The 12,013-nt window shown below is 52.0% G+C and overlaps 1 protein-coding gene across 1 annotated transcript; it reads right to left on the bottom strand.

Moving 5' to 3' along the window:
- Window positions 1–1,607: 1,607 nt before the first annotated feature.
- KLF6 (KLF transcription factor 6) lies at window positions 1,608–10,595 on the bottom strand. Its single transcript, XM_086715053.1, has 4 exons — window positions 10,261–10,595; window positions 6,762–7,335; window positions 5,275–5,398; window positions 1,608–4,695 (listed from the first exon to the last, which is right to left on the bottom strand). The coding sequence occupies exons 1-4, from the start codon at window positions 10,360–10,362 to the stop codon at window positions 4,644–4,646; spliced, it is 852 nt and encodes a 283-aa protein (XP_086571179.1). The 5' UTR covers window positions 10,363–10,595; the 3' UTR covers window positions 1,608–4,643.
- Between the last annotated feature and the right edge of the window lie 1,418 nt (window positions 10,596–12,013).

The following is a 12,013-nucleotide window of genomic DNA, read 5'->3' as shown; positions in this document are numbered from 1 at the left end:
TCTGAGCCGAGCATTCTGAAAATGGTGAGCGTGTAATTTGAAATCCACCCTATACTCACAGACCACAGAATTGTAGTGCTCTATAAAATGCCGGACACATGTGACCTGCCCCCAAATATTTCAGCAATAAGAAGATGGAGGTCTGGTGCCACACAGCAAATCGTCCCAAAGCACACAGCCGGTTCAAACAGGAGCAAGCATATCCTTTCTTTTTAGCTGGGTTTCGGCAAATTCGTTAAGCGCAGTGAAATTTTCTTTCCTTCTATAAATACCCTTGGTTTACAGCTGATTCCTTACATGACAGTCCTCCGAACAGCCTTATTTGAACATAACTGAGCTGTTCGGCATAGTCTCCGCATGACAGAGTGGTCGAGTCTCACTCGGAGCCGAGAATGTACGATCAAGCCTTTATTTAGCCGTACAGTCAGGGCAACCCAAGTATTAGTCATCCTGACATGTGCTCCGGAGGGCCGCACACCCATGAGTCCTGGCAGGGATCCCATCTGCTTCCTGCCGCCTCCCACACTGCAACTCTCTGCAAATCGCTGGTATTTTTACTGCAGTTCTAGAAAGTTACTTAACATGCCTCATCTGGGGAGGCATTTAAACTTCCCCTCCCTAATTATAAAATTAAAAGCCAACTAATGTAAACCCCGTATGTCTAGCAAGATGAAGATCCGCTATGAAGATCCACAGCGAGCCACTGGAAACCAAGAACTTCCTTAAACTAGGAAGGACATTAAGGAGTTCATTCCTCCGGAAATTTCCATAATCCCAGAGCCCCTAGTTCTCTGGACAGCACGTTGATCTCACCCCGTCTCTACTGACTCTTAAGACGATCTGGAAAATGGGCTTGCACGTGGACCAGTTGCTACGAATCTCAGTAAGACTGAGACTGAGATCTGAAGGTACTCACACAAAACACTTCTGAAAACTAAAAGCTGTTGTATTTTCGCACAAGCTACGTTTAGGACATCCTGCTGGCCCTAAAAAACAAACACACAAAATCAGGTGACGATCATGTAAACAATCTTACTTTTTGCCCTGTTTTACTGGGCTAATCAGTGAATAATTATTATATGTATTTTTTAATTTTTAAAAAATGTTTATTTATTCTTTGAGAGAGAGAGAGAGCGCGCGCGCGCGCGCGCGCATGAGCGGGGGAGGGGCAGAGAGAGGAAGACACAGAATCCGAAGTAGGATCCAGGCTCTGAGCTGTCAGCACAGAGCCCGACGCAGGGCTCGAAACCAGAACTGTAAGATCATGACCCGAGCCGAAGTCGGGTGTTTAACCGACTGTGCCCCCAGGTGCCCCGGTAAATATACATTTTATATAAAAGGATGAGTTGAAGGCGAGGGTGTGACTCTTGGGCCGGCTGCCTCTCCTGTCATTTCTACCTTCCTCCTCCTACCATTTCTGTATCAGATGCCTCTCAGCTCCCAGGACAGGAAGAAGCCACAAGTCAAGCGGGGGGCGGGGGTGGCCGTCAAGGTTGCACAAGGGAGATTTCCCAAGGAGGGTCAGGGTGATTAATAGAACAGGAATCTGTTTCGACACCCTCACAGCCCCGCCCCACCCCCCCCCAAAAAAACCACCAGACTCGAGATGCTGATAAGAATTCTTTTATGTTATTCCAATAAAAAATACATTCATACAGAAATATAACAATCTTGCAAAAAACAATTTCAAATAAAATCTTGTAAAACAAAATTTTACAAAAATCTTACAAAGATTCTTTAGATAACAGGGTGCTTCAAAAAAAAAAAAAGAAAGAAATTTCACTAATAGAAATTTTTTTAACGTCAAGCAAAAAGTTTCTGCTTGATTGAGGCTCAGTTATCACCTGAACAGAATGTAATTCTTTCCGTACTTGCTTATTATGAAAATTACAGGCATCAACACATATGGCATTGAGCCCCACCCAATCAAACAACTCCATGGTGTTTCGTAAGCGAGACAAGCCAGCGCAAGCCGTTGCGTTTTTTTGTTGTTTTTTTTTTTCCTTCTTCTTCTTGCCTTTTTTGTCTTTCGTTAACCTTCTTGCTTAATGGAATTGTTATGGCTAAGCAACAGAGCAGGGCCAAAAAAGGAGTTTCCCAAAACCCAGCAAATCAAGCGCCTGGATTTGGAATTGCCAAAAGAAAAGTGCATTTTTTCCCCTCAGCAAAATGAAATGAGTTCTTCAGGTATGTGTATTCATCAGCCCAGATTTCAAAACAAAACAGAACAAAACAAAAAACCAGTTATGTGAGCTTTCATCACTGCTCATTTCCAGGAAGATCAAACAAAATACCAGGCCAGCCAGACTCATATGTATATATATATATACATATATATAAAGACAAGATCCACACCCACAAGCCAGCAGCTGGATGAAATATCAGCCATGCTGTGGTATGCCAATTCGGGGAAATGACTCGTTGGAAAAACTGGAAGAATCTATTTGCTGGAAAAAATAGCTTCATCTGCATAAAAAGTATTCTAAAAAAGAATCCCTGTGACTAGCTTACTCTTAGGTTAGATGTTCTAATAAGGCTGAAATTCAAAATCAAAACCTTGGTGTGTCTGAGACCAATTAGTGGGCTAGCATTCCCCTCCGAGCCACTTTTGAATGGCCGAAGGTCTCCTATTCTGGACCTGCCAATAATGACGAGCGAAGTCAGCAGTCTGGGAGAGATCTGATGCCAAGAATCTGTAGCAAATCATTAAATTACAGATAAAGCCTTTATAAAAGTTATAGTTTTCATTTTTACCTCCTTTATGGCCATTCTGAAATATCTCTTCACAGGCTGTGGAATTTTCTAGCTAAACATTCTCAGTTCTCCTTAAAAAAATATTTATATATTATCTATATATATATATGTATATATATATACACACACACACACGCACACACATACACACACACACACATACACATACGTTACACACAAATATACATACACAAGAATTCCGCCCACTTTTTAAAAAAAGTAATATACTTTCTGTATTACCAACAGATACATGTGTGGAACTTGTGCCTTTTAAGCAAATACATTAACATGGGTTTTTTATACTTCTGTGTCTTTAATATGCGTGACAACGTTACATATTAAATACAGCCGGTGTGTGATCTATACACAATGGTTGTGCAAAGTCTATATGAAAGTCTCATGGTGGCAGAAATGGTCTGATTTTCCAATGATCCTGTTTTCACTTTAACACTGACAGTCAAGTTGTCAAAACATATCGCGTAAATACTGACTTGTTTGGGGAGTTTTATCTCTCCGTTTGTCTTGGTGAAGGAGGACTTTTGTACGAGATTCGATTTTCTGTATTATATATTGATACAGTACAATGCCAGGTGAAAAAAAGAGCCTTAATAAAGCATGCATCACCCATACCCCTGTATGAGACCCCCCCGCAGAAGGGCCACTTGCATAAGGCACCATTATTAAGATCTACAGTGCATTAACAGCTAGAAAACCAGAAATTAGTCCTCAAGGCATAAATAAGAGAAACTTAGCTGCATGAGAAAACAGTTTCGAAGCTTTAGTGGTTTTATCCACCCAACTGAGAAAAACTTTAGGTTCTGAGTCTAATGGAACATTAGACTGGCAATTCCCAGCCCTAGCACTCGATACCCAACACAGGCCCAATGCCTTCACAGGGCATCACGAAAGTCTCCAAAAAGGGAATTCAAATTCAGAATCATTTAAAAAATAATCCTATGCTGCACAACTGCCTTTCTGAAAGGGAGTGTTACAAAATCGAAGGGGGAGGGGGGGAGGATTGTGTATTGCCAGGCCCAGATGGCTAGGGATCGCTGAAGTTGACCAACCACACGTTAGCTGCTCAGTAACTGGGATCGACATTGCAGTCCTGATTGAAGAATGGAAAAGCAGATAGTTCCCCAGACCATGCATTACTTTTTGTCTTATAAGGAAAAGTTATCGATGTGTTATATTTGTAAATACACAGCTTATACGACGGGTAACAAATGAGCTCCTGTAGCCGGTAAACAAGCTACTTGACACATTGCACGTTTCATAGCTGCACCAGACACCGAACGTTCTCTCACACGGGAAGGGGCTCCCCTCCCCACACCCACTCGCCACTCGGGGGTCAAGACCACCCACTCCCGCCCTCCATATGTTCCCTTCTTTTTTTTTTTTTTTTTTTTTTTAGTTTTTATTCTAAGGCGCAGACCCCACCCCCTAGGAAATGTTTGGTGGTCATCTCCTCTCGTGGTATATACTCCGCACACACAAAACATTCAAACTACGCGTTTGCTGCCTCTCGCGGCCTTGCCACCGCGAGGGAGAAGCCTCGGCCTCATCACACAGTCAGAAATAGATCCTCCACAGACAGGCAACCCAACCAGTAACATTCTCAGTGCACATGCTCACGGCAAGGGCTTGGGGACCACTCGGAAGGCAGGTACCGGTGGTGAGTCGGGGCCACCCAAACACCACACACCGCGGGTGCCCTGCCGCTTCTGACGTGACGTGGTTCGCCCTCGAGAGACCTTCCCAGTAGAGGTCCTGGAGGCAGCTGGGTGGGGTGCAAAATGGCATGCTTTGGCTGGAACACGCACCCTCCTTCCACGGCTGTCTCTCAGCCTGGAAGCCTTTTAGCCCGCAGGATTCGCCGCTCTGCCCCCTCACAGGTGCCTCTTCATGTGCAGGGCCAGGTGGTCGGACCTGGAGAAACACCTGCAGAGCAAATCGGCATCCAACACGTTAGGTGTCCGCCTGCGCTGAGGCTACAGACCTGCGGCCTGGCCTTCGCCCCGCCCCCTCCGGGCCTGGCCTCCGCCCCGCCCCTCCGGGCCTGGCCCCGCCCCACTCCGGGTCTGGCCTTCGCCCCGCCCCCCTCCGGGCCTAGCCTTCGCCCCGCCCCTCCGGACCTGGCCTCGCCCCGCCCCCCTCCGGGCCTGCCCCACGCCCCGCCCCCCACCCCTCCGGAAGGGAAGTGGGGATCCACGGAGTCAGGGAGACTCATTCCCGGGACGTGAATGAAGGCCTCCACCCAGCTCTGGGGAGCACTTCACCCGACCTCACTACCCAGCCTTCAAGTTCCAAGGGTCACAAAGTATGAATGAAATCACTCTAGTCTCACGCGCACAGAACACAGTTCTTCCTAATTTGGGCAACTGGCATCTTACAGACGCTTTAAAAAAGTCCCAGGCTGAAATGACAAATGCCATCTCGGGACAGGAAAATGCCTGCCTTCTGCACCGCACGCCTGTTCCTCGCTGGCACTCCGCGCCCCTGCACTTGGGGAACACATACCTGTCACAGTGAGAACATTTAAAAGGCTTGGCACCAGTGTGCTTTCTGAAGTGTCTGGTTAACTCATCGCTTCTTGCAAAACGCCACTCACACCCTTCCCATGAGCATCTGTAAGGCTTTTCTCCTGGGAAGAGAGCACACGACAGGCACACCGTGATTTCACTGAGCAGGAGGAGGTGTGCTGTGACCGCGCACAAGGAAGGGGCTGGAGGAAAGTCCGCTCAGGGGCAAGCCCAGGGGCCGGCCTCCCCGGGAATTCAGTCCCCCTTCAATTAAGGACTTAGGGACGGAGCCGGAGCCGCACTCCAGGGGACACCCAGGAGCCCCCTCCTGACCTAGCCTTGGGCCATGTGACCGTAATCAGCGCTAACGTGTAAGAATGACAATTACTCAGACTGGCGAAATAGTTCTGAGCTGACGTGTCAGCCCGCTGGACCCACAGCCCTGGCGGGGGCAGGCTTTTATAGCTCTCTCCATGGAAACGGTTTCTCTCAAGTGCTTATTTTGTTCCTTACTCACTTCCCTGTGGAATGAGGCTTTGTAGTTTCCTCCGGGAAGCGACATTTCTCCAAAACTGAGGTCATGAGTTTCTGGGAAACCCCATCCTCAGGCCTTCAAAAGCACTTTCTAAATGGCCATCCGACGGCCAAGCTGTCTTCACCCGTTGGTCAGACAGTAAACACGAATTCACTACGAGCACTACCTGAGGGTAGTGAAGGTTCTGCCACGGCCTGTCCTCAAGTGTGACGCCGGTCAGGACAGACGGGGACTCGGGGACCCTGACTTGGGGGCTCCCAGGTCCCTGCCTCGTCACAGGGTGGGCCGGTTTCCGCGACTTCATCCACAACATCCCTCCCGCCTCTGGAGCCTGTGTGATTCTGCCCCCGGGCACCCCAGACTATCACGGTAATTTCACATGCGACTGTCATCTAAGTTGTGGTCTTCTGTGACAACGTCTTTTTTTTTTTTTTTTTTCCCAACTGGTTTCAGAAAACAAAGGCCACGTGATACACAGAGAAATTCTCAGGAAGTACCCACACACCAGTACTGCCTCCCACGTTGCGCACTGGCCAAGCTCCCGTCTCGCAGCACGGCTGACACCGGCGTGCTCCCCGCTGCCCGGCCACCCTTTGTCCCCACCCCGGGAGAAAATCACGGGCCGCTCCACGTGACGGTCTGCACAGATGCCGCAGAGCGGGCACCGCGGGCCTGGATGGGCGGGGAGGTTGGAGCGAGTGAGGGGTGGGGGGTGTAGGCAGAGAATTGGATTTACCTCATCCGGGTAATCTCAAAGTGTCAACCGTTCATCGGGCACACATGTCCAGTCCTTCCGCTCCTACTCTGTCCTCCCCAGAGACCCAACTCTTTTGGGGGAGGCATGAGGTGAGGACGCGTCCGCTCGCCGGGGCCCCGGCCCCCTCCCAGGGCTGGTGCGATTCAGCGGCGCCCACCAGCGGCCCACCTCCCGCGTGGCAGGAGGGACTGACCTGTGTGAGTGCGCTGATGAGCTTTCAAGTGCGAGCTTTTGGTGTAAACTTTCCGGCAGCCGTTAAAGTGGCACCGATGCACCCTCCTGCGGCCATCTGGGGATGCGTCCCCGCTGCCCTTGTCACCCGGCTTCCCCGCAGTCCCACTGCGCACCTTCCCGGGAGGGTGCGGCTCGCCTGGCACGCAGCCCCACAGGTGAGAAGCCTCCCTGCTCAGTTCTGGAGAAGAAGGGGGTGTGGAGGTGACGGACGAGCTCAGGGTCCCCGAGCCGACCAAGACTTCGCCGATGGGGTCGGAGGAAAACTTGGTGGTGGGGGACAGTTCCTCGGAGCTGTCGGAAGACTCACTGCTCACGTCCGAGTTCAGGCTGTGGGTCTCCACGTTGTAAGCACAGCCGGGGCTGTTCAGAGCATCCTCGGGGGGAGTGGAGGAAAGCTTCGGGTCCGGATCCTCCTTTTTCTCCCGAGCCAGGATGATTTTGGTCCACAGATCTTCCTGGCTGTCGAACTTGATTTCGGAGGCCGACACATAGCAGGGCTCGCTCTGGAGGTAACGCTCCAGCTCCAGGCAGGTCTGTGCGAAAGGAACCACAAGAAGGCACGTGATTGTGACGGCTGAAAATGGAACCGAAAGCAAGTTGCCAAAAACATGCAGGAATCAAGGGCAGGTAGACCGTGGCCGTGGCCGTGGCCGTGGCGCTGTACGAATCTCGTCTCTAGGAGAGCGAGGGGGAGGCTGTTTCTAGGAATGGATATGCACTCGGAAGGAAGACCAGAGGTGGAGCCTCTCCTGGCCTTCCCAGGTCGGACCTGTGGCCACAAGGACTGATGGTCACGAAGCCATTTTGGTTACAGTTACCGGTGTTGACGTTACTAATGAGTTTCCGTGAGCCACACAAAGAAAACCGGCCTGAGACAGTCCCCCCTCCCCGCCTGACAGGTTTAACCAGATTATCTGACAGTGTGGAGCACCATGTGCATGAAGGAATGCCCCGGCCGCCCTCCCTTCTCACGCACAAGACAGAAAGGCTGCCCAGCCCGCAATGCAATGTGTTCTGACATTGCGTGTGTCTGTCTTTAGAGACACAGCTGAGAGCACAGGGCCACGCTCAGCCAGCAGGCGCAGCCCGCTGACGGTCTGTGTTCGGGGGCATCAGTGGAGCTGCAGACAAACCACCCCATTTCCTGCACAGCCCCGACCCAGGAGGCTCTCAAAGAATGCCATTCCCAAGTGCAGGGGCCGTGCTCACCCACAACTTTAATGACTTCCACAGTGGTCCGAGAAAAACAAGAGCTTCAACAACAGGAGTGGAGAAGTAGTTCCAGAATGGCCATCTGCTATTGTAAAGAATGCAGGAGGGGAAATTCCTCCCCAGCCCTGCTGGGAGTCCCACAATGGACAAGAACTTTATCTACTGGCCAAGAGTACAACTGTATGAGTCATCACTCTGTTTCTTTCACGCAATGCCAAAGGAGACTTCCTTTTGAAATTCTGATCAGCGGCCAGAAAAGGACCCGGTTCAAACATACATGCAGGTGTCACGGACAGTGCCCCTCCCCAGCCCCACAACCAACCTTTCAAGAAGCTACAACTGCCGAGAGAGCAGCATCCCCTCTCCCCACCATCTCAAACTTCCTAGCCACTGGAAAAGAAAAACGGTAGGAAACATTTTAGGATTACATTGTGTCCGCCCTGATCTCTACTAGGATCAACTGCCTGGGTGCCCATATAAGGCTGTCCATACAACTGCATTTCTACAGATTTCAGTTTCTACAGCAAACTCTGCAAATCACGTTCAGGACCCGCAAAGCCTACCCAAAGGGCTCGTGCTTGCTTTCTGAGCAAATGTGCCTGCTAGAATATAGCACATACCCTTCCCCCTCCCCACGGATTCGTCACATAGCCAGCATGAGCAAGCAAAGGGGGAAAAAAAAACATCATTGTTTTCTCTTTACCCCTAAAATCAGACGTCTGAGTTACAGGGCATACTAGGTGCTCTAAGGACAGACACCAAGGGCTCCAACTGATGTTCCAGAGAAACAGGAAAGCACATTTACTGAGGTCGTGCTAAACTTTCATAATCTGGCTAATTTAAAAATCTCCATTATGCCGACCAGCCCCAGGGACCGAAACGCAGCTCTCAGAGAGTTTAAAAGCCTCTGAAGGCCACCGGGAGCTCAGCCTGGCTTGGGGCCCAAATCCCAAATGCCCGAAGGAAACTACTTAGATCAATTTCAATCACGTCCTGGGGAGCAGCTACTTTAGGAGGAAAAGGGGGGAGGGGAGAGGAAGGCAGGACGGGGCTGGGAACGATTAAGCAGGCATGTGAAGGTTGCAACACTTTGCATTTCATCCCCTTTAAAAGCTTTCTAGGCTTTGAAACCCACAGAATATATTTGATCTGCTAATTCACTTAGTGACAAAAAGCGAACAGCCTAGCAGGGGCAGAGACAGCCCTGACCCCTCCTTCTATCTTTTTAAAGACAATGGGACGAGTGTCAGAGTCTCCTCTCTCCCTTCAGGCAATCCTAACAATTGGGGGGGGGGGGGGGGGGGAGGTAATAACTTTCTTAAATGTCCAATGTCAAAAATTCCAGTTCCACTAAAAAAAAAAAAAAAAAAAAAAAAAAAATGCCGGAAACTAGGACTCTTCTTCTCAAACTCAGACTTGAAGCAATTTGGACGGGCTCATTGTCATATGACTGATAAGTCACTGGTTGTGCAAACATTGTTGGCTCTTTTTTTTTTTTTTTCCTGGTCAACAAAAGAAGCAGGTAAGAAAAACAAGACAGATCCAAACACATCTTAAGGATTCCAAAGAGGAAAAAGACACTGGAAATGGCCCAGTAGAGAAAAGGAGCCGGTGGATGTGTCCCTGGTGACATTTTTAATTAAAAAAAAAAAAAAAAAAAAAAAAAAAAAAAGAGTCTATGTACAGACACCAAAAAAAAAAAAAAAACCAAAAACCCAAAAAACAAAAACAAAAAGCAAATCCAAAAACAAAAACAAATTCCCCATTAAAAGAAAAAAATACCCTTGGCAGTCCATGCAAGTTCATATGACAAGATCCAGCTGTGGAGTCTGGAGCTGGTACAAACACCAAACTTCCGCCAAGGGCTCGGGCCGGGATCAGGCCGCGGGGCTGGGACTGCCCTCCGGAGGATGCAGTCCAGGAGCCCCAGAAACGGGCGAAAACAGTCCGAGAGGCGACGCGCCGCTGCGCCCCACTCATATGACAACTCCGCTCCACGCCGTGAAAGGCCCCTTTTAAGTGCCTTCCGCACGCAGGCAGCAGAAGTACGTTTTAGGACTAATTATTTCAAATTTTTGTTTTTAATGTACCCAAACCATTGAACAAGAAAAAAAAAAAAAAAAAAAAGAAGAAGAAGAAGAAGAGGAAAAATAAATGCACCTCCAACCACACACCATCCTGGCCGTGCGTGCATGCACTCCCTCCTCGGTGCACCGGGCACCTGGCACACGAAAATTCCAATTTACCTGTTGCCAATATTCCTCCAGGGAGGGCAGCGCCGAGAAGTAACCAGTCTCGTGCACAATCTGGAGTTCCTGGAAGATGCTGCACATTGGGAGTACATCCATGTCGGGTTGGAAAAGACAGTCACTGCTGTTGTGAAAACAGGGAGGTGTGCGGTCTGGAGTCGAGAGCGCAGCAGCCGTGCCTGCAGCGCCGGGGAAAGTTTCATGCAAACTCAGTGCACAGCAATTAGGCGCCGCGGGTTCGGATCCTGCCGGAGCCCAGAGACGCGCTCGCGAGCCCACACAATATTTGCAAACACCGGACTGACTGCAAACGTAACCCCTGCAAAACTTCCCTATTCAAAGCTCCCTGCCAGCCTCCCCCTCTTCCCCGCCTGGCTCCCCCCACTCCCTCCCCCCCACGTGACTCGCCCGCGCCCGCCCCGTGCACCGCCCAATCACGCTGCGCCCGGCCCGGGGGCTGCGCGCCGGTGATGTCAGCTGCGGCCAATGGCAGGCGGTGACTCACAGCGGCCCCGCCTGGCGTGACCGAGCCTCTCCATCACAGCCCTCGCCATTGGCTCAATTCGAACTTCAGGCGGCTCTGATTGGGAGGCGTCCTCGCAGGCTATTTTTAGCAGGGTATATAAGGCGCGGGCTGCCGCGCGCCGGAGGAGTCGGCGCTGGGAGGTGCGGGCCGAGCGGCTCAGTGAGCCCGCGGCCGGCCGAGGGAGCCGCTCCTCCTGTCCCCGGCCCGCGTCCCATCCCCCGGTCCCCGCGCCCCGGTGCCCGGGTCGGTCCCCGTCCGGGTCGCCCGGTCCCGGCGCTCGGGCCGGCAGTCCCATCGCCGTCCCCCCCCGGCCCCCGGTCCTCGTCAGTCGTCACTCAGGCCCCGTCCCGGTCACCAGACCGGCGTGCTCCTTCCCGTCCCGCCTCCCGGGCCGGTCACCTGGGCCCCGTCACCGGGTCCCCGTCCCCTGCTCCCCGGCCAAGCGGCTCCGGCGCCGCGGCGGGGCAGAGCGCAGCCAGGCGGGCCCCCTGTCCCCTCTGTGCACCCTCTTCCGACCTCGGGACCGCGCTGTTCCCCTCCTTCGTCCTCAGCTCCGTCCCTCCCGTCCCTCCCGTCCCTCCCGTCCCTCCCGTAGCTCCCTTCCCTCCGACCTCTGGGCGCCCTGCCCCCTCAGGACCCTCTGTTCCCCCCGACCGCCTCCATCTCCTCTGACCCTTCTCTGTCCCCCCACCTTCGTCCTCCGCTGTCCCCTGTCCATCTTCTGTCCCGCCCCGTCAGTCTTCTGTCCACCGCCCCCCCATCCTCTGTCCCCCGTCCACCTTCTGTCCCCCCCCCGTCAATCATCTGTCCACCGCCTCCCATCCTGTTCCCTGTCCACCTTCTGTCCCCCCCGTCAATCATCTGTCCACCGCCCCCATCCTCTGTCCCCCGTCCATCTTCTGTCTCCACTGCCCCCATTCTCCTCTGTCCCCTGTCCATCTTCTGTCCCCCCCCGTCAATCATCTGTCCACCGCCCCCATCCTCTGTCCCCCGTCCATCTTCTGTCTCCGCTGTCCCCATTCTCCTCTGTCCCCTGTCCATCTTCTGTCCCCCCGTCAATCATCTGTCCACCGCCCCCCATCCTCTGTCCCCCGTCCACCTTCTTTCCCCCCCCCCCGTCAATCATCTGTCCACCGCCTCCCATCCTCTGTCCCCCGTCCATCTTCTGTCTCCGCTGTCCCCATTCTCCTCTGTCCCCTGTCCATCTTCTGTCCCCCCGTCAAT

The sequence above is a fragment of the Puma concolor genome, chromosome B4 (genome assembly GCF_028749965.1).
Source record: "Puma concolor isolate L17-30 chromosome B4, mPumCon1.1.hap2, whole genome shotgun sequence".
In the NCBI taxonomy this organism is placed as follows: Eukaryota; Metazoa; Chordata; class Mammalia; order Carnivora; family Felidae; genus Puma; species Puma concolor.
The sequence above is the reverse complement of the archived record's forward strand: the minus strand, read 5'-3'. Positions and strand labels throughout refer to the sequence as shown.

Bases quoted from the DNA above. Each gene is read 5' to 3' on its own strand.
- KLF6 (XM_086715053.1), bottom strand. From the start codon at position 10,362: ATGGATGTACTCCCAATGTGCAGCATCTTCCAGGAACTCCAGATTGTG. The intron at 7,336-10,260 runs GTAAATTGGAAT...CCTTTCGCACAG, and splicing joins TGGAGGAATATTGGCAACAG to ACCTGCCTGGAGCTGGAGCG. The intron at 5,399-6,761 runs GTCAGTCCCTCC...CTCTCTTCCCAG, and splicing joins TCATCAGCGCACTCACACAG to GAGAAAAGCCTTACAGATGC.